Source organism: Xiphophorus couchianus, chromosome 3, assembly GCF_001444195.1.
Source record: "Xiphophorus couchianus chromosome 3, X_couchianus-1.0, whole genome shotgun sequence".
Taxonomy (NCBI): Eukaryota; Metazoa; Chordata; class Actinopteri; order Cyprinodontiformes; family Poeciliidae; genus Xiphophorus; species Xiphophorus couchianus.
Window position 1 is genome coordinate 12,216,212 of NC_040230.1, and position 23,380 is coordinate 12,239,591.

General features: G+C 39.4%; 1 protein-coding gene across 5 annotated transcripts in view; it reads right to left on the minus strand.

Annotated features, from left to right (window-relative positions):
• ddr1 (discoidin domain receptor tyrosine kinase 1) overlaps positions 1-23,380 on the minus strand; it is an 85,414-nt gene that overhangs the window by 51,093 nt on the left and 10,941 nt on the right. For all 5 annotated transcript variants that reach the window (XM_028012921.1, XM_028012919.1, XM_028012917.1 and 2 more), the window contains exon 2: positions 8,542-8,699. In XM_028012921.1, the coding sequence (XP_027868722.1) occupies positions 8,542-8,641 (100 nt within the window). In that variant the 5' untranslated portion in view covers positions 8,642-8,699. The remainder of the gene's footprint in view (positions 1-8,541; positions 8,700-23,380) is intronic.

Genomic DNA, 23,380 nt, shown 5'->3' on the forward strand with positions numbered 1-23,380 from the left:
TTTGTTTCCGAAAGATGGAGACGTTTATGGGTCACTTTTAAAGTTCATTCAGCCAACAAGATCAAAACATGAAGAAAGCACAACCAATAGAAATGGCCTTTTGCATTAACGGAGCATTAACAGCAGCTTCTGATTGGTGGGATTCTGATGCGACGCTTCACTGACAGGCTTCTTTCATAAGTTCATAATTATAATTTTTAGTCATTCTTTACATTGGATAAAATACATGACTGTTTAGACTGCGGACACTTTGAAAACAATTTGATGCGAATCTGATTTAGTTCCAGATATGGAACTAAGACCTGATTCAGACTGAAGTGAAAAGTCAGATGTAGTCAAGTTTATTAGTATGGCACATTTCAGCAACAAGGCAGTTCAAAGAGCTCTACATCAGAAAAACACTAAAAATATAAAGTCATAGAAGACAGTCAACAACTGAAGCATTATCTTAATAAAAGCCTCTCTGTTGCTTTCTATGCCACATTTTAGCAATAAACAAAAAAAGTGGGTTTGTGTCGCATTTGCCTGCTGTGTGAACGTAACCTTATTCTTTAGTCTTGTACTAGTCTTAATCTTTGGGATCAGTATTTTACAGCTGACAGAAATAATCAAAGAAGAAAATATTTTAATATTTTTAATATTCTAAGAACTAGTCTTACAGTTCTTGGAGAAATATTGATATGCTAAAGTTGGTTTTGCAGTGTCACCAAAAACCCGTGATAGGTACATCTTTAGTTTCCATTACTTTAAGCTATGAAGCTTTATGCCCATTGGAGACAGGAAAGATGTCTCAGATTACACCTTTCCTGTCCGTCATTTTTTTGTTTTTTCCAACTATCTCTGTCCCACACAAAGCAGCTACCTCAGGGCTCCAGCTATCCTGCACAGCTCCAGTTACCGGCGCTCTGAGATTTGCAGGAAGAGAAAGAAACTGACAGCAAAGAGGAAAAAAAAAAAGAAAGAAAAGAAAGAAAAACACAGACGGGTCTCAAATGTCTGCCCTGACTCCGTTCCAGAGGCAGCTTTATCAAACGATCCAGATAGCTTGGTCCCAGGCAGGGATTACCCAAACAGCCAGCTATCTGCTCTGAAGTCATCACAGGGAGGAGGTGAGGGCTGTTCGGTCAGCCATAGGGTGGATGGAGGTGGTAACGGCAGTGACATGGAGGGTGTGGGGAAGGAGTCTAACTCACTTTCTGTCACTGAGTCACTCAACAGGAATGCTGGGCTCCATGACAAACCCCAAAACCCCAGCGAGTGACAGGGGCCTCGCACAGTTCATCCACACCCTGGGGACAGGTGCCCATTTCATTACATCACCGTCATCATCGCTCCACACTGACGATCTGCAGCCAGCAATCTGCAGTCTTTTCACTTCTCTGCCTCCCTTTGTAACTTATGAGGTCACCTTCAGGCTCTACGAATTTAACCCGTGCAATAAATATTTCAGAAATTTCACCTCAGCTTGATCTGCTAGATGAAATGTTTCAGCTTATATTTTATTGTTATAGCACAGCCACAGCTGAGACAGTAAGTCAAGCCTGCTGCTGAATGTAAATCTGTAAACAAACTGGACAATCTGACTGAAAAAGGGTTTTTATTGATCAATATTTATTAGCTTTTTGGTTTTTAATATTTGAATTACTGCCAATATTTTTATGACCTTTCCAGTTTTATCCACAGTTTTCACTCCACATCATCGTTTTATATTCTTAAGCAGTTATGAGGCATGGTGTGTAAACCTTAAACTGCTGCTGCGACAGTTACTCAATATGTTGTTGCTGGGTAACCATGTTACTCAAGTCGTTGCTAGGTAACGAAAGAGCGAGTTTGCTCATGCCACCAACTTAGCTTAAATGTCAGAAAGAGATAGAGTAGCTAAAGCCTTTCCTCTGCCTACATCCCCCAGAATGTTGTGCGTTTCTGAATCAGTTTAGTGATATTATTGAACATTTTACCAGATGTATTAGCTATTAATATTACAATATATATTGTAATTGATTTATTGTCCGGCCCTAATGCAAACTTCTATTAATGTACTTAGTAAAAGTTAACGAGTTTTATTCCCCATTTATGTTTAACTAGCTAGAGCCTGCCTTTACGCTAAGGCTACATTCACACCAGCCCTGTTTAAGCCACTTTAGTCAAATCTATCCAGGTCCGGTTCGTTTGGGGAAGTGTGAATGCACAATCAAGCCAAAAAATCTAACTCTGGTCTGCCTAAAAACCCACGTCTTGGTTCAGTTGCAGAGAACTCTGATCCAGCTTGAATGCATATGTAAATGCCAAGCAAACCGCATACCCCTCCAAAAGCAGGAAACAGATTAAAGCGCATGGCATTCTGGGTAAATACAACCAAAACAAACGTGTGAACCTAATGCTAAAGGGAGAAATAACTCGTGGGTTTTTTTATGAAAGAAAAAAAGAGATCCTGCTCAATTTTTGTTTACATTTTGTGAAGATGAAGTTGCGCTCATGTCTTCTATGGAGGTTTTTGTGTTGCTTCTTTCAGTAGTTCTTGGTGCAGCGCCACCACAGGTGAGGAGGGAAACAGCGGTTTTTCAAACGTTTTCAAACTACGGCAGCTAAAAATGTAACAAATCCCTTATCCCTAATCGAACCGAGTCTACCGGACTATAAGATGTGAAAACACCATAAACTACTGTGTTAATATTTATGGTTTTAAGGTAGATCACAATTTAAAAGGTTTAACAGTCAATAAGACTAAGCGAACCATTTCTGCAGTGTGGGATTACCTTAGCAGCTGAAACAGAGAAATTTCCCTCAACTTTCCACCCTTCACTGAAAATGATGAGCGAAAAACAAAGTCAGTCATGGTTTGACTACCAGAGGAGAATCACCTGTCACTCTGTTTTACAGACTTAGCGCGTCCGTCAGTGAAATAGATAGCTTACTGCAAGTCTGATCCTAGAGAAGATATCTCACATATTTAACATAAATGTCTTTTATTCTAGTAAATTGATTTGTGTAGATATTTATAACGTGGGATTCTATATTCTAGACTGAAAAGGTCAATTGAAGGTAGGATTTAATAAGCACTGGCTTCTTCCTACTCCTTTTCAAAGTGAATATGAAAGTTTTGTTTTCATGTTTGATTATTATTCCTATTTTTATTTGTTGTCTTTTTTCCCTCTGACAGTTTTTTGTTAAGATTTCATTTTCAACCTCATTGATTCTGAAGTAAAGTAATCAGTAAATGAAACCAAAACATGAGTGATGGAGTTTACAACGGAAACAACTGACTGCATTTACGAGCGAATGTCTGCAGCATTTGCTTTACACTCCTTCAGCTGTCCAGTAAAATCAGTGGACTATCCCGGGGCGAGTCTATGACTTAATGAGGCATTTAATTTTCCAAATCATCTCTGCGGACAGCTCAGTACCGAACATTTAAATGCAACGGTGTAAAATGCTCTGATGAATTGATTTGTTGTGCACTCCAATAATGTATCTTGTTTTGTCGATAACTTTCTACTGGGGATATCATAATGCTTGAGCGTACAAGACGGTACAATATGCTGCTTTACTTTTTCTTTTTCTGCTGACCTGTGTGCTGCTTTTCCAGCTGTGAAATTGCATCTCCAGCAGAAAGTCTCCTGCTGTGACCTTCATGTGTAAACAGCAACTAAAGAATAAGTCCAGACAAGATTTTCCACATATTCTCCTAAAAAGAAAAACCTCTGCTGCTCCATGTAAGTAAAAAAAAAAAAAAAAAAAAAAAAGACGGTTTTACAAAGCCAGATGGCCTGGAGAAGGGCCAGCCATCGAGAATCATCCCAAGATAAATCAGGTGTCATTGTGGACTGGGAGGCATGGTCCCATCTGCAAGTCAAGGCTATTCATTGCATAATTTTTCACAAAAGTAGCCCGAGGTGAAAACTCTGACAGATTCTCACATAAATACATGCTGACAACGCAGGGTGTTCCTCCTGTAGAGAAAAAACCAAGTCATGGAGAATTATTTCAGAAGGCATAAAACACAGCGAGTGAAGTTAGCAGAGAAACTGATTCAAAAAGCAGCAATGGTGTTGCTTTGAATCCTCTCAACAACTGAGGATGTCGACCGTGAATCGTGTTTTATTCACTTTGAAATAACAGTGAAACTCTGTGTAGCTGCAGATTTTTAAAATTCACTTCTCTTCGTCTCTCACATGGTGTGACATCACCTCTGTCCCTGATATAAATAATTCAGATTAGTTTTATTTTGGTAGATGTACAATATGACAAAAACCAACAACCTGCTGAAAAAGGTAGCGGGTAAAGTCAAAGGTTATGCTTATTTAAGTCTGTAACACTTTATTTGAAGAGGTGCATAAGACTGACATGACACTGTCATAAAATATAACATATCGGTCATGAACATGAAGGAGTCTGTTTATGACTATTGTCATGAAGTGTTATTCGGTAAATAACTACACTTTTAAGTAACTTTTTATGCAAATATTATTAGAACTTTGCATTAACATGGTCACTATTGACCATATAATGCAAAGTTTACACTTTTAATGGATTTTTAATGTAACTTCTGGTGAAACTTTGCATTAAAATGTCATATTTATGACAGTGTCATGTCAGTTTTATGCCCTCCCCTTCAAATAAAGTGTTACCTTTAAATCTAATATATAAGACTTATCAGTCGCAGTAAGGCTTCTTAAGGCTCATGTAGTTACAATAGATAATTTAATTAATTTATTAGCAAATCCAGCAGTAAATCAGAGGGATTTCCTCTAACAGTATAAAGTTGTTTTTTCTGAAATTATCTTGTGGGGAAAATGTGGATCATGTTACTTTTAATCTTTTGAAACATAAACACTTATTAAGCTGTACTCTCCCTTACAAAGAAGCAAATGATACTTCAATTATTTTGTTTTTGTGTTTTTCTGCATAACTACACCCAGGAAGACATTTCGTATATTTGAAGATTTTATTGATTCTTAACGATGCCGAGAGAAACGGTTTTGTAACTCTGAGCTATTTTTGAGAAAATTATCATTTCATTTAACCGTAAATATTTTATTGTGAAGATAATGCAATTTCAGTTCATCCAGAAAGTTCTGAAATGACTTTGGTAGTATTTACCGTTTCGACAGACTAATCAAAATAAACTCAAATCAATGTCAGCAGTTCAGCTTCAAAAAATCTCTGATTGGAAATCAGCAAAGACTTTCCCTGATTAGTGCATCTCTAAATTATGCGAGCCAAATTTATTAAAACAACAACATAGCTGCTTTTGTACAGTTGCAAACTTTTCTTGTCAGCAGAATGACTGCAGAGAGAAGGAAGCAGCACAAGAAAAAAAACACACACACAAAAAAACAGAGAAACACAACGTTAGTCAAGAAGAAGCAAAAATAACCAGATTCCAGTGACATTGGACACATGGAGGAGAAATATAACAATGTCTGCTTAATTCTGAGTGAGTCTTCAGACTCGGCTGTCCTCAGCCGCTGAGGACACAAAGTTACAGATTGGGAGTCTTCTTCAACATAAAGCAACGAGTCTGGCAGGAGAGGTGAGTGGGAATATATTTTAAAAAACAAAAAAACAAGCTGGCTGGATGTTGGAGAGATTCTGCTTTATGACCTGCAGCTGACTTTGTCCTTTACCAACATCTGATGACCCAACTGTAGAGTAGGTCTGTGAATAAAAACACCTTTAGAGGCGACATGTTGATTAGATCACTTGTGGTGCTATGAAAAAAAAAAATCATATTTGATTTAGAAAGGTTAGATTAAAAATCTAACTAAAAGCTTTAGAGTGGTAGACATTAAATGCAGCAATACCAAACAGGCTCAGTAGGCTTAAAATGAGCTTTACAAGGAAAGTATTATGCATTTTCTAGACCTCTAGTGCCATTTTATGGCATAATAAAGTAACCATGTTACCTCCAGTTGTTATAAAAATGTTGTGCATCTCAAACAACTTACAAGAAATTTGACTTTGTAATTTGATGTCTTAAAATTGGCCTCTGTCTCTTTAAGAAGCTCCTGGTCTTTGTGACACTCCGCCTCCAGGAAGTCATCACAACAACATTTCTCCAATAAAGAGGCAGAATTAAGTATTTTCCAGGCAACCAGTGCTATTTAATATCAAAATCAATTAACTATGTTACCTTCAGTTGTAATTCTATATATACTAAAAATTACTTAAAAGAAATTTAACTTTGTAATTTAAAGTTTTGAAACTGGGTCTCTGTCTCCTTAAAAACTCCTGCTTTTTCTGGAACTCCACCTTCAGGAAGACATCACAACATGGCTTCTGTACTAGCCCTTTAACCCTGGTTTGTACCAGTGCTGCACTGAGAAGTAGCTCCTATAATGAGCTCAGTAGATCAACCAGGTGTTTGCTAATTGTTGCTGGCTAGTCTGAAGGAGCTGAGTGGAGGAGTCATGGGGAGGGCTGCTCTGTGAGGCGGAAGATCGACTTGGGAACTGCAGCTCCATGGAGGAGCTTTGTTCTCAAAGGCTAGGTCCAAGCAGGCGTTTTGCTTAGCTAAATGGTTGCCATGGTGATTAAAGGATTTCTCAAACATGGATGGAAGAATCAAGGTACGTTTTGAAGAGGGAATAACATTATAACATGATGTAAAGCTCAGAAATTTATTTCACTTAATACTCCTCCTTTAAAGAACTCTAACCTCGAGCAGGAAGTTTCCTCTGGTTTATAGCATCCATGTAACATATCTCAATGCTTTAGTCATTTTTACTTTTTATTCTCTAAATTAATCTGCCACTTAATCCGATTCACAGTTTTAGCTTCTGCAGTGAGTTGGTTGCAAACAAGTCTCCAGTTTCCCCTGGTTGGCTCACATTCACCGACTCCTCTGATGCCTCCATCCCGACACTTTGACTGACACTTTCATGAAGTGCCTGTGCATTAGCGATCCTGACGGGTCGGAGGTATACGTGGAGGCAGCGGAGGGGGCTGCTGCCTATCTCAGTCTCCTATTACAGACGACTGGCTGGCAGACAGGGAGAGGACACAGGATAGCCTGTTGATGGTGAATGAAGAATGAGCCGTACGGATCTGAGAGTGTGAGGAGAATGTCAGAGCAGACGCCTGGTGATCCCATGAGATATGGGGCAACGAGGAGGAGGTTCGAAAACGCAAACAGGTTTAGGTTTGTAGAAAATAAAAATCAAGCTGGAGACGTGCCGACTAGGGCTGAGCTACAAGGTTTCAAAACTAAATCTCAGATTTGTTTCAGGCCAAATCAGTTTTTTTGTTTTGCTTTTTGCTTAAAAATATTCACAAAATATGTTTAAAAATTGGCTTTTATTTTAATCATCCCTTCTAATAGTTGAACGACGGAGCATCATCACCAGACAGAGAATTTTGCCTGCAGGATATCATCAGAGGGTTCGCACAAAACTGCGAACACAGCAACATCTCCAACTCGCATAAACTGCACAAACCTAACCCACACAAATATGATACAGGAACATGATGCACCAGAAACAGCAGGTCTGATCCACACGACGCCCGATGCGTCCCGCACAATGCAACACACACGCACATGCCAGCATAGCCTACTTTTTTTATGACAAATTACATTAAGTAATAAAGACAGAAAAGCTGTTAGGTAGGCTTTGCTTAGGAGGATGTGAAGCAACAATGTTTGTCAAAAACAGTAGAAATTAAGCAAAGATTTAACTAGATTGAACTATTTAACTCTCAGCATAGCGTGACGCTGGTGAAGAGCGCGGCAGGTGCCACGGTCGGCCAATGGAGAAGCGATGGGGTGTCCCGTCGCTGCTGTACAGCTGCAGGCGTCACTGATTACAAGACAATAGTCATAATACTAGCAGAAAAAACATCTTAAAATGAAAAGAAAAGAAGAGTTTTAATTCAGTTATCAGGATGTGATTTGAGATTTGAGAATCCATGAGATTCTTTCTTCAAAACAGACAGTTGTTTGCATATTGTTTTAAAGTCCCGCTACTGATGATAATTTGATGCTGAAGTGTCAAAGTGTTTCTGTATCAAGACCACATTTTTCATTTTAATTTTTGGTTATTTTTTATCATAACATTTCTATTTCATTCTGGTAATATTTTGACTTTATTCCTATTATATCATCCAGTTGTAAGGTAATTTTATTTATATAGCACATTTTCAGCAAGAAGGCACCTGAAAGTGCTTTACATGAATTAGAGGAAATGCAAACAATACAAAAAAAACAGAAGAAAAGCAAAATAGAAACAAAACAATATAACCTAATAATAGTTTCTCTAAGGAATAAGAATAAGTAATCAACAATTTATAAACTAGTAAGAGTTTCTCTGTAGAGTTAACCTGAACTCAATGTCCAAATAAATCAAAGCTTTAAAGCATGTTTGTCAAACAAGATGGCGGCATTCTGGCAGGACTATGGGAACCCAAGGAATACAATAGTGAAAAATAATCCAGATTTTCCAAAAATTTTATCGTCATAAACCAAAGAATGGATAAAATCGATTCATCAAACAGCCGTTGAGCAAACCAAGAAGCTCTTAAAAATGTGCCTGTAGGTTATCTTACTTGGATCAAAGTGCCACTTATGATCCTCTGATGAGACGACGAACTCCGCCAGAACAGAGATCACCGAGACGAGAAGGAGCCGCGTAGTTGTGGAGGCCATGACAACAGGAACGCGCCCGATTACGTGTCCGGAGACACACTGAGGACCACAGGCATACCTGCCAGAGAGAAACAGAGGAAATTCAGAGACAGATTCAACAGTTTAAACTGGACCGAACACAAGCAAGGCTTTTTAACTTTAATTTCCCCATACATGCACACACTCACAGCTGTAGCCCGAGGCGGCTGATCTCACTGGCTCGACATCACCATTAATAACTCAACTCTCCCGATCATATCCTCTTAGTCCAAAGCACGTCGCGTGCCTCTCAATCAGTTGTTCCTCCACATTTTGAGGCAGAGCGATGGTCCAGCCCTCTCAGGAGCCAACACACAGCCAAATAACAAAGAGCAGTTTCACACACTAATTTGTTTTTCTCTCTGGCACCGAAACATGGTGATACAATAAAGCTTGCCTGCCTTTAAAAAAGGGCTGCAAACAGCTTTGTAAATGAGGAAGGCATAATTAAGGGATCCCTCTTTATTCAAAGGAAGAGGTATTCATCCTGTGGTTGAAACCTCAATCATTTCTCTAACTTATTTTCCAGCCTACTCCCTCCTAACAGGAGGGAGCATTTTTGGAGCACCTGGTTATGGATCCATGTTTGCAGTGAATACCAAACAGATGAATCAATAAAAGGGGAGTAATAAAAAAAACTAAAAAAAAGAAAAAACATCAAGCAGCGACAGCTCATGGTGCATGCAAGTCTCTGCAACGTTACAAACACCGAACAGCAAAACAAATCATTGTCTTTCATATTGGACACTGCTCTTAAATTGCCTGAAACCTTTTGGTTTCTTATCTTTGTTCCCTGTGATATGAATGGCTGCAAAACAACAAAGAATCCCAAACTACAAATAAAACCTTCAAGGCAGACACAAACAAATTTAGCCACATTGACTCAGAAACCACAGAAAAAACAGAAAATGGAATTGAAGAACTTCTTTGAAATACGTGTTGCTGTGATTATCTCTGCATCAAGGCAGCAGGTACTGATGATGTCAGTCATAAATCATAGGCTCAGACGTGCAAATAACACAAAAATATTTGTAAAAGCACCAATGAAGTTATTTCCAACGCAGAACCTAAACATCCAACTAAAAAAATAAAAATAAAAAACAGGACTAAATCAGCAGCTTCCTGCAGTGCAGCATGCGACCAATCAGAGCCGACTTAAAGGAGACATGAGTACAAGCTGAGCATCACACACAGTGAGGCCTGTGAGTAGCTGCAGAAATATACAGCATATCATGAATATTTTATGTGTAGTACCCTGTCCCAGTAAATCAGCCCAGTATTGGCTCTTTCGTGTAAACACAAACACGGTGTGTCGGCACCAATTAAACCAGTTCAGAGCATTACAGTAGAATAATACAGCAATACATCCTCCATTCATGAAGGCCTCAAAGATGACTTTGTGCTGTAACTAATTTAGATGTTTTGATTCAATGATGCTTTTTATCTTTGAGGAGACTGTAGCTCCATTAAACTGTTTGTTGATACGTCCTAAAGCGTTTAGACAGCAAAAAAAATGAGGCTTTTATAAAACTGTGTTTAACTCCAGGATAAAACTGGAGCCTTTTATTGAATGCTGACTCTCTGCAATACTTTGAGTATTTTTTTTGAAAGATAAGGGGGGGGGAAAAGCACAAGTTAAAAAATAATGAAGAAATGGGCAATTTTTCTAGCTTAGATTCTTGCATATTAAAGTTGATCTCATCCTAACCTTGAACAGGTTAGGATGTATATGGCCTAAACAAAACATTTCCTGTCATTTCTGATTATTTTGAGCTCTTTCAAAATGGGATGTTTTAGGGCGTCTTGTCTCTTTAAATCCAACTAAGCTTTGCTGGCCACACCCTTCAACTCAACTCAATCACACATGAAAATGGCTGCAAACAGATTACACAACTGTACATCTTTGAAAAGCAGAAGTGGAGCCTCCAGCACAACCAATGAGAATGCAACAAGTGGTTTCTAGATGGCAAGACAACAATAAAACGCTTGACTTTTAGAGCAGCCGTTGTACAGAACATACAGTGAAAAAAAACAGTTGACCAAATGTGCTGGAGTCCTGCCTGAGTTGTTAGGTAACCAGCTTTGCTACCCACACCCTTCAACTCAACGTTTACAATCACACATGAAAATGGCTGCAAACAGATTACACAACTGTACATCTTTGAAAAGTATCTTTGAAAACATCCAAAAAGTGAAGTCCCCGTTAAGAACAGCCCGGTTTCATTGCATCTAGATCTATAAGCTTAGATCTCCTCCAGCTGTGAGCAACAGTTCACCTCTCCGTTCGGTTTCTGCAGCTGTCAGTCAGCTGTGTATGCCGGCCGACAGAAAGGAAACCTCCTGAACTTCCCCCTTAATTAAAAAATGTCTTTTTAATGTAAAGTTGACATGCTGTCATATCCATTTCCCTAAAACACAGTGTGCTCCAGATTCATCATCGATTCAGTAACACACTAAAATCAGATCTCCAGAGTCTTGGTGTACAAGGAGGTGAACAGCAGCAGTAAATATACCGCTGCACCGACTTGTTTTTGATAAAACGTTGCACTATTGAAGCCGTTTTTACTCTCTCCAAGAGCTACAACACAACAAGATAAATTATTCATATAAGGAACAGAGATATTTTTTTCAAAACAAAGAAAATGATCACAGTTAACAATCTGAACCATCTTTATCGAGTGGCCATCATTAAAGCATTGCTCTCTGTCTGAATTCACACTTTAACTCAGATTTCTAAAAGGATGCCAACACATTTCATGAGAGGTTCAAATCTCAAAAAGGCTGAACTCCATTCAGCTTCTCCCTTTCCTGTTGCAAGACTCTCAACTTTAATGGCCTACAGATAGACCTGCTCATTCCTGCAGGGCTGTGGGTGGAGCGGTTGTTTGTTCAACAACGACAATCCACACACATGCTAAGAGACAAGTGAATCTGCACCAGATTGATCTTTTTATGGAGAATAAAACTATAACAATCATGAAATGATGAAAACAGTGGGAGAGCAAAATGGCCCACTATCACATCTTCGCATCAAAGTTATAAAAATATTCTACATTAATGATCAAATACTGTCGCAAAATCTGACATTTTTAATAGCAATCATAAAACCAGATTGGTTTCTCTTTTTAATTAAAACCATACAAATCATATTATTGTGTGCCAACCATAAAACTGTGGTGTTTTTGCTCAAGATTATCATTTAAAGGTCACCACTGTACGTGTTCGGCTTTCGAAAACATTTTTAAAAAGGCTCCCAGTGGCTCACAGAAAGAAACCTTGTGATAAGTGGAGGTCTTGGAGGGAGTGACAGCTGGGATAGAGAGTGGGAGAGCGGCCAGACTTTCCTCCCTGCAGACCCTCCGTTTTCCAGCTTCATCTTGGACTCCAACAGGCTGACAACTGACACACAGCTGTAGCGACAGGGGATCCTTTGAGGGAGGAGGGGGCGGTGGAAACGGGGCGAATGGTAGCTCAGGCGCAGCAGCAGGGCGGAGGGACGGCAAACCGAGAGCAGCGATGACATGAGGAACATGTGTGAGTATTTGGGCAGGGGGGCAAGCGGTGGAAAGACGGTGACTTTCCACAGGCAGGGGAGCGATTATTTGGGCATGGAGGAGCTGCAGCTGTCCAGAACGGGAGACACAATGCAAGAGTAATGTGCTGCATGTGTCACAAGATCAGTGAATCGGGGAAACACGTCGTCAATAAGCTCAAATCTGTAAAAACACTAAATTTTACCAAGTATTTTTGGTCTAGTTTTTTATGCAAATATCATAGCACACTGTAAATAAAACAAAAACTAACAAGTGACTTTCCAGCACCTTATAGGAGATTGTGTTAAATCAACAATTCCTTAACGTTAATGAAAAATACACTAGTTATAAAGTGTTGTTCCACATCAACATGAAAAGGATTTATGACTTAAAACAAGTTCCTACATATTCTATCTTGTACCACAGGAAGATTTTTTCATTTATACTGGTGGTGCACTGATTTATCGGCATAAATACATTTGAGCTAAACACATTCTCTTTATGTTTAAATACAACATTGTCATGTAAAACCACAATTGGACTCAATGTCTTGTTACTGTATAGATATTATTGTATGTAAGTGGATGTACAGTATGTTTAATTAACTTGCTTCATCCTTTGTTACTTATTGGGTATAACATGCATTTTTTTTCTCTTTTATATGGCTTAAAATAAAGCAATAAAACTTAAACTTATGCTTTTTCAACAATATTAATGAATTATTGACCTAAAACAAGCTCCTATGTGGTGCTGAAGAGTTAGTTTCACCTTATTTCAAGTGTAGATGCTAGAAATTACACCAGCACAAGTGATGTTTTGTGTTTTTCAGTGTATCCTGTCAGACTACACATGATGAGCGGGGCCTAAAATCTGAGGCAATAACCAAAACGACCAGCATGACATCAACAAACCGTCCCCTCCACCGAGTCTCATCAGCGTTTCGTCATCAAGGGAGCGAATCTTTCCTCCAGCAGGGCGTCAAGACACAAAGACATTGTAAACATGAGCACAGAAACCAACATCGCGTTTCATCTAGCAGGAACAAAAGTGGCCGCGGCCATCTGAGAACACTGTTGTTGGAAAAGTCAAGTGGTGTTGAACAGCTGTGGTTAGCACTGCGAGGGAAGGAGAAGGGCCGGCTGTGTTCTGGAGGAGGCCCGGTCCACACTCACATTTTGTCTCCACTAATCCAGGAGCGGGACTAATGAATACTTATGAGCAGCTGCTGTTTCTGTCCCCCACAACAAAACGCTGCTGACGAGACGGACAAAGCCGGGAGCAGGAAAAACAGGCGGGAGGACTGATGCAGATTGCTGCCATTGCATCATATAAGATGATCTGCCAGTTGCTATAATTAGATTCCCCCTCTGAAAAGCTGGCAAGATTGCCTTGGCCACGCTTCACGTCTGCTCAACAGATCCGAAAGTTGGACCCTTAAGCAGTTATTATTCTTTAAAGGTGACTTCTTATGCACAGATAAGGATAGGCCTACGGCCTACACAAAACTTCTTCATTACGTTTTTAGATAATGAGATTTCAGTCTGGTCAGTACTGAATACTTGATTCTTTTCAGAATTAGATGTTTTAGGGCGTCTTGTCACTTTAAATCCAAATAAGCTGCTGGTCACGCATCCAACTCAACGCTTACACTCTGTGAAAATGGCTGCACTTCAAATTCAAAGATACTTTATTGATCCCAAAGGGAAATTAAATGTTGTAATTCATTAATTCAAATTCTTCAAAGAGTTTTTTGTAGATAGTGAAGGCTGTTGGCAGGAAGAATCTCTTGTAGCAGGCTGTACTACCGTGAATTTGAAGAAGCCTCTGAGTCTCATGAAGAGGCTGGGAGTTGTCCATACTTTTTTAGATTTTGTGAAGAATCCTTTTTTCCAAATGCGGAACCATTTTTGAACATCATACAAACAACAAAGCTGTCATTAAACAGCACTTAAAGCTGTAAAACCAGCTCACCAAATATCCTGGAGCTCAGTTTAGGTTGCTAGGTGACGGCCTGGGCTTCGCTGGGGTTGCTAGGTAACGGCGAAGTGCCCGCTAATTTATTAACATTCCGCAGGTTTTTCCAACGGCTCATTTTCCGAAAAACATTAACTTATTACTTTAAAATAAATAAAAGAACATCTGGGTGTTTTTTTAAGCACTTGGTCTGTTTTTAGAAGCAGAATAATCCCAAATGGAAGTATAAAAAGGTGCAAAATGTCCCCTTTAAAATTTCCCTCTTTAAATTCAGTCCAGATTTCAAAAGGTCACCTGAAGGATTTTCTGGTAATTCTGCATGTTTTAGTCCATTAACTGAGAACAGCATGTTTTACATCGCAGCTGACCGTTTTCTGAAGCACATCATAACTTCTAAGTCATTCTGGGATTTTCCTCTTTGCCCCACACCCTGTCCAGACAGCCATTAGTTTCAGTTTGTGTCAGTGCCAAGTAAAAACCAAGTTCCAAGGGCTTGAAATCTGAGAGGTAATCAATCACAATCAATGGTTAATTCATTTTTTCTGTCGGTTACATCACCACAACCCTCGCCTCAACAGAGCAGCTGAACAGAAACATTAGCAAAAGCCCCGCTTAAGAATTCCTCGCTGCTCCGGGTTTGCTTGTTAAAGTGATTATATTTCAGGGTTTTCTGGAGTGGAGTGGATGCAGCTGTAATGATGGAGATGAAAGAAAATTGTTGCTGATAATGCTTCTAGTCACCAGATATGGTGTCAACTTTTTCAGCTTTTTCCAGTGTAAAAAGGTTGATGGGAAATTCCTCAGTTCCGAACAGGAGTGGATGGTTGAAGGGCTCAAAGTAAATACACAAAGAGAAACACAGCATTACCCTGTGGCACCTGTCACTGGGACACAGGTGACATATGGGGTGAAAACTAGAGCCACCTATCATGTTCTTTATCGTAACTTTGTTCTAAAGACGCAGTTCCAAGGCTCAAGCAACAAGTGCTTAGCCACAGCAGTGTGGAGCCGGCGTGGAGCGTGTGGCTGGCAGGTTCCAAAATGTCACTGCTTCCCTTGGCTACCACAAGATCCTGGACACCCCACCGGGAGCCACATTTGTTAACATCACTGGAGAGACGAGCGAGCCGCAACTACCTGGGTGAGATGTGATGCCTTTTGACATTTAATTCCCCAAACTGGCTGCAGAGTCAGTTAAAAGTGAAGTGTTGGCCTGCGATCGTGTGTGTGCTGGCTTCATTTAAGACGGTAGAGTTTGTGGTCTTGCATATTTAGGCCAAGTACAGCTTGTATTGCTGGAGTTGTAAGGAAGCAGTGAAGTTGAACACATGAGGGGATGTCTAAGATTTGGTCAGACTTAATTTACTTTTAGCTTTTAAAGTCCAGTTATGTCCCATGTCTCACGTTTCACCCCTTCATTTCCTCCAGCGATAAGGAGCGGCACTGGGGCGTCTGTGGTGACCAGGCATTGGGATGTTGACTCCCCAGAAGAATACCATGCAGGTTTTATAAAACAACAAGCGGTTTCTGGATGATAAGTCAAAAACAAAACACTTGTCTTTTCCAGCAGCCATTGTACAGCACATGGAGCAGTATGGTGGACAGCTGGAGGACCAGAAATAGCTGAAGATCACTGCAGCCCAGATGTGCTAAGGAATGCTACAGCAGGTCTTTTCTGCCTGCAGCTATAAGACTTTATGATACACACACAATCTCTGGAGCTGTGTGTTTTAAATGTTGAACATATACTGAGCAATATGCGTTTGTCCTTAAGACTATCACTGCTAATTGTTATTTATTGTTGTACGTTTATTGTTATTATTTCTATATTATTTATTTACTTTTTTTCTGTTGTTGTTGTGTGCTATGCTGAGACAAACAAAATTATTTCATCTTAAAACTAGCTGACCAAATGTGATTGGGTTCCACTTCGGTTGCTAGGCAGTGGACTGGGCTTTGCTGGGGTTGCTAGGTAACGGCCGGTGCCTGCGGATTTGTGACGTTACATTTCAAGTCATTTTTCAGTCAAAACGTATTGACAACAAAATGGTTAGGTGGGGCTTTTTTGTATCATTTTGTTTTAAACAAAAACAAATAAGGTTAAACTATGGCAGCATGAGACAGTTGTATTTTTAATCAAAGTTATGCTGTGAATATCTGATCGAAGTCAAGACTTTATTCCATTAATATTTAGCAAATGTAACAGCAATCCACTCGTATGTTTAGATACTTTGGCCAAATTAAATAAAAAGTAAAACTCGAGCTGGTGGATCAGTGAAGTCAGCAGGACTGGCCTCTGGTAAAAGTGAAATCATCAAAGCTAGTCATCGTTTTAATTTGACTAATAAAATGCTGAAAGAGAGACCCTTCAAAATCTCTGCACTTTGTTTAGAAAGAATCTAGCAAACATGTAAATAAATTTAAAACACTGAAAAGCCCAGAGCCTCAATTTTTCCCCCCATTTTTGTTATCAAAACCACTTCTGACAGAAAACAACGTGTGAAGTCTTCAGCAGCGGCCAAATAAAGCAACACGCTGCCAGTTAAACGTGACTAATGGTCACTGGGGAGGCACGGAGAAGTGAGCTCTTTGTTTTGGATTTCCGTGAGCCTGTGAGGAAATTGGATGCGTGCGATATTAGGCTGAGTCCTGGAGAGGGAGGGAAGCACGAATCAATCTTTTATCTTCCCAACACTTTGAAGGATGGGACACAGCCAGCCTGAGAAACAAGGTCATCTGATGGGTTTCTTGGAAATACCCTCGACTGTTAGAGGCTCTGAGTGGGTGAAGTGCCGGTCTCAGTGGAAAAAAGCAGTTTTCTCATTTTTTTACTGAAGACCCACTCTGAGTGGAGTCAGCAGTTGTTTGTTTATGCCGGTTTATTCATTCAGCTTGAAAACATTTTTCAGTTTACATTGGTTAAATATTTAAGTGTTACCAGTGCTCAGCATAATTTCTCCAGAGGATCAACATCACAGCTTCTTACCCTTAATGAGGAAGAAGATTTTACTCCTAAAAATTGAGAGAATACTGTCAGCATGTTTGCTTATTTATCTTAGAAAAACACACAGGGCTGTGAAAAAGTATTCCCACATACATATTTTTGAAAAGTTTTTGCGTTTTTTGTTTTACTGAAATGTCTACACACAAAAAGCGATCTGAATAAATAAAAAAATGCAATTTTCAAGCAATTTCCTTTGGGCCAATGTAAAAATATTATTCACTTTCACTGCACAGTGACAGCACAAAGGTCCTGGGTTCAAATCCCAGCCTACGAACTTTGTGCCACAGGCCAAAAGTTTGCATGCACGGCTTCTTTCCAGGTACTGCAGCTTCCTCCATATGCACTGCTGTTCCTATAAAACCATAATGAACTTGTCCAGGATTGGCCAGTGTACCAACGTTACTCAAAAAGCGCAACAATAACTCATCAAAAATGCTACAGGTCTCACTCGACTCATTTAATGCCTCAGTCCCCTCCTAAAAAACACAAAAGTCCATCTCACATCGTCGTAAAACATCTTGATTACCAAAAAATATTCTGTAGACTGCCAGTAGAAAATTGGATGTGCCTCCCATTACACCTGGTGTAAAACAAAGCTTTTCATTAAAAGATCATCATACCAACAGCTAGTGCTGAGTAATAAATCAATAATATATATTGCAATAGACAAGTGATCAATAAATAGAAAATACGTCCAATAAAATGTTCAATAATTTCACTGAACTCAGAGCCAGAGCCGCACTGCATTCTGGGGGATGTATGCAGAGGAAAGACTTTACCTGCTCAACGTCTCGTGGCCAAAGTTGGTGGCACCAACTAACTCACTCATTCTTTGGTTACCTAGCAACAACTTGTTGAGAAACCTGTGGTTACCTACAGAAACCTGGAGAGTAGCTGCAATAGCAGCAGTTTAAGGTTTTGAGTGAAAGGAGAAACTGAGCACAACTTGAGGGGAAACTGCGGATAAAACAGGAAGAGTCACGCCACCAGCTTGGCTGTATTCAGAAATGTAAAACAAAAAAACTAATCAATAATTGCCAATATCAACTGATATGATTACCTTATATCGTGGTACATTTTTCAGCCATATCGTCCAGCTCTACCAACACTGAAATATGGTGGATGTTCTGGGGTTGCTTCACTTCTTCAGCTCCAGCAAAACCAACTCTGAAAGGTTTTGAAGTGGCCTAGACAAAGTCTGGACTTAAAGAGCTGATTTAGATTCTGTGACTTGACCTTAAACAGGCAGGTCATGCTCAGGAAACCTCCAATGTGACTGAATTAAAACAATCCCGCAAATAAGAGTCGGCAAATAGAAAAATTACTCTTTCACATAGAGGGAGGTTGAATTAGAAAGATTTTCTTCCATTTTAAACGAAACCACCATTTAACTCAGGTTATCTTCCACCAATGAGAAGATTTCTCTTGTGAATTTCCCTTTTAGAACAAGAAATAAAGAGTTAAAGGAGGAAGTTGAGTCTCATTCAGTCTGGTTTGTCATCCATTGCCCACCAATGTGTCACGACTCCTTGACAGAAGGAAGTTGCATTCGTGCCTCTGGAACCTTAAAATCTGCTGAGTTTCCTGATGGGAAGTGCAGCTAAAGAATAGATGAATCACTTAAAGAGGGTGACAGGAACTGATTGCGGATTTAAAAACTGCATCCACAGAAAGATGATGATGTATATACAGTGAGAGTCGAAGGTGATGAAACTATTCCTGGAAGCATGCTTAGCAGCTCAGGATCAAATGAGTCATTAAAAAGAAATTAAAAAATCACCAAATTCAACACACACACTCACTCAACAACGCCACAGATCTACGCCACACCAGCAAGAATTGAACAGAAACTCCTGAGGCGAGGCTCAAGAGAAGCACAAACCCAGGTGAAGAATGAGCTCAGCAAACTCGGGATCATTAGCTGGTTGCTACACTAAGCTGAAAAATAAAATCAGTTGCGTAATTCAGTTTTATTCCCCTTTGTGCTTTCAACTGAGTACGTAAAAACAGCTCTGTCAGGTCCAACACACAGCTTTTCTACACCTCTGGCCAAATGTTTACATATGTCCACCATAAGCAGTAATGTCAGAATACTTTAGGTGTTTTGTGTTTTATTTGAATCAGACATTGGATGATTGAGCTACATAAAGCTATGAATGGTAATTAATTGATTTGGTCACTGTGAAATCATTTTTTAAAATTTATTTTAAAATAAAATAGCAGTTTCATCTTTGCATTCATTCATTAAAACAGCAAAAAAAAGAAAAACTGTCTGCGGTTTTTCAGCTGTTTTAGGGTGATTTTGATGTGCTGAATCCAAAAATCACATTGGTTTTGCTCAATCTGGTAAACTTTCTGATCTATGGAGCAACATGAGCATCAAAATGCACGACTTGTTCTCACATATGGATCAGTTTGCTGAGAATCTGGGATCAATGAGCGACGAGCAGGAGAAGCGAGTCCATCAGGACAGAAAAGAGATAATGATGTAAAGTTCAATTCACATGTACTTTCCCTTATCAGTGTTTATTATACAATTCACCAACCAGGCTATGTGAAATGCTTGAAGTGGCTGACAGGGAAAGGGAGTTAACCATATTTTCTGCCTAAAAAGGCAAATAATTTATTGTATGCAGAGGATTGACTTTAGTCAAACAAACATCAAGTAAAAATTGATGGAAAAAACCCACTTTGTCCCAATCCAAACATCATAAGCATCAAAGTTTCCCCAACATTATTCAAACATTCAGAAGTGTGACAGGGATTTAATCTGCCTCAACTCATCATCTTTGGACCAGCATAAAAAACATGTTTGGAAAAATGGAGAGCAACATGTGAAACTGTGACAGCAGCTTAAAGGCAAACATGATTTGTGAAATCATGATGCATTCTATAAGCAAAATATGCACATCTAAATAACCTTCAAAGAGGAACTGAATATCACCATGTCAGCCAGCGACTTCAAACGAAATAGAAAACCAGGAACTAAAATATGGATGCAGTTCCTTCATGCATTTCCAGTACTGTCCTGGGTTACATTTTCTCATCAATCAATCAATTATCAATACAAGTGTGATAACTGATACTAAAGTATTTATTCCAATTACCAGCTTGTGAATGATGAAAAAACACAAAAAACAACAAGATAATTTTGTTAGTTTTCACAGACAGTAATAAACTAGAAATTGAAAACCCAAAAGCCCAACCAGGTTATATTTCAGGCTCTGTTACAGTAAAAAACAGAGTTTGGTACTGGGTCACAGTGATCCAGAACCGCTGCATCAGAGAAAGCAATCACAAGGGAAAGAGTGCTTGACCCAGAAGGAGCTTCTGTGAGAAAAGAAAACAGAAATGAACAAAAAGAAGAAAGACTGAGAGCTGAAACATGAGATTGAAAGAAAAAATAAATAAATAAAAAACCCTGAAGGTCTTATTAGCACTGGGGCGGCGTATTAGCTGCAGCGTGTGAACCACATCGACTTGCTCTTTGTGCGAATGCAAATGAAGAGCGCTAAAAAACAAGAGGGTTAGAGTTTCCTGTGGGAAACTTGACAGGACTGACAGTAGCTCAAACACAGAGATGTTTCTTGAGGCGAGAAACTTTGCACGTGTCGGAACAAGCATCCGAACTCTTCTCAGCTCCTGTTCCCACATTTAACCCATCAGGAATGAGACACGTCCAGGTTCTAGTGGAAGCCCGTTAATGAAATGCTTGTCTCACCTTCAGTAGAAGTGAGGTTATCAAATACCTGGGAATGAACCTTTGCTCTTGCCCAGGGAAAGCCGGCTCAGGGTTTGACCTCTTTTGGAGTGTGGCTGCAAAACTCGTGATGGAAATTCAGCAGGAATGAGGCGGCGTTGGCGTGTTAATGAGACATTTCTGCAGAGTGTTATCTTTTGAGTTGACGTGTTACAGCCAACATCTCAAATTCGACTCAATCTGGAAGAAAAACTGAGATTTAATCTAAGGATTTTATATTCATACTTCATAACTTTTGGGTTAAGGGATGTGAGTTAATCAATCCATACATTCATGCCTCAAGATTTCCATAACCATCCGTTAATCATCGATTCCTCCATCTTGTTTCTTAATCTACTTATCCATTTACTCATAAAAAAAATCATTAATTGTGCCACTGTTATTGCATATTGAAATAAAGAACATTTTCTTTCTTTATGACTGCACAACCTCCTTACCATTTCAGCATCTCAGCCACTGAAGATAAACATATCGGTATTAATGAGAGTCACTCCATGAAAAACTTGCTTTTTATGCATATATAATCGATAAGTAGAGTAGGGATGTGCAAAGGTGTTGCTATTGTACTCCGGGGATTTTAGGATCATTTTTGTGTTTTCTTTTTAAATCAAATTACTACATTAGAAATATTTGCAAGGAATTTTGCGACACGCTTCCCTCACTAAAGCTCTTCCAAAAACTACAAATAGAAGAAAAAAAGATCAGAAAAGACAGCAAGCAGACAGAATGAACACACAAACATTTCTGTTCTTTAAAGACCTTAAAAAGCTTTAATTTGTTCCTCAATAATAAACTATAAAGTAACAATAAGTAAGGCTGAGGTAGTGTTGCAGTAGAAGAAAACTGCTACATCCAAGGGGAAGTTATTCACTGAAACTAAATGTTTTTGACTATTTTTGTAGAAAAGTTGCAATACACTCACAGTTATACATCAGTGTAGAGAAATGTATGGATTTGTTGATTTTGCATGAATTTCTGCTATTGATGAAATGCAAAAAAGTGAAAGAACTGTTCTTGTTTCCAGAGCTGTATATGTTTTGTACAGTTTTTTAAATAACATCTCTGAATATGTTGGGGTTTTTTTCAATAAGTAGAATTTTTTCAGTCTGTATGGCCCAGTTAATGATTAATTGATTACTAAATTAGTTGGCATTATTTCTAAAACCAATTTTTCCAATTATTCAATCTAGATATGCACCCAGCTATTTATCCACAATCTTTGTTTTTCCATCCATCTTTTTGTTTATCATCCATCCGTTCATTTCTCTTTTTGCTGACTGTCCATCCATTCATTCCTCAGATTTTGAAGTTTCCATATTTAAAACCTGACCACTGTAAAAATATCTACATTTTCTTTTCTTTAAACAAGTTGAGTCTGGAAAAGTATGAAATTCTGACATGGAGAACATGCAGGAAACCTGAATCTGTGATCTCACTGGCAGCTGTCAGGAAACAAGCGAAGGTTGGAGTGGAGGACGGGGCGAAAGCAGAGACGTGCGACGGCACCATGCTACTGTCGCAAACTACAGAGAAAAAACAGCCACAGATGGACAAGCAGTGGATCGTCATGAAGGAAAATTCCCAGCAGTATTCACACAAAAGAACCAGGAATGACAGAACAAGCGTGAGGGGAAAAAAAGAAAAAAAAATCATCTCATCGCCTGCAGGAGGTTGACGGTTTTACATTCAGTGAGCTGCGATTGAAACCGAGAGCTGGGGAACAAGAGAAGACAAGGAGGCAGAGGGAGAAATGAAGAGCACAGCAGAGATCAAGTCATACAGGAATGAGATCAGTGAGACTCAGCGTTTTGAGTCAAAGTGAGAAAAGCAGTCGGGCCTAACCCAGCCCTCCAACAGCTCTTCAGCTCATTTCTAATGGCTTCCAGCTCAGGAGAAATTAAAGTGTTTCTGACATTTCTCAGGACTGCTTAATGTTTAACTACAGCAGCATGCAGGCAAATAAATACATTTCACTGCCACAAAAACCAAACAATGGATCGAAAATGTGGCGACCTGGTTAATATAAAGAGTGAGCTTTGCTGCGGCTCTAGCCACACAAACACCTCTCTGTTAAAATCCTCAGGCTGATGCCTCCATCACGGTGCCAGCCCACCTCCTCCCCCTCATCAGGACAAAAAGAGGTAAATTACACATCGCACAACGGTTTCCTGATGGTAATGTACCCGTTCAGACCTGGTGGACGGAGGGAGAGAGATAGACGCATCCAGCCCACTCAATGTGGCTGCTGTTGCAGCTCACACTCGTCATATGCAGAGGAGACATATTGGAAAAGAAAAGTAGCCTTTGATGTTTAACACGGTTGTCTAACATATTCCAAGGTTTGAAAATCGCCTGCTTTGCCAAGAGCCATTAGTGAGTATTAGAAGTGTCCTGAACCACAGGAGGTACGATGTGTGCTGGAAACTCTGCTAGAAAACACAGCTCTTAAC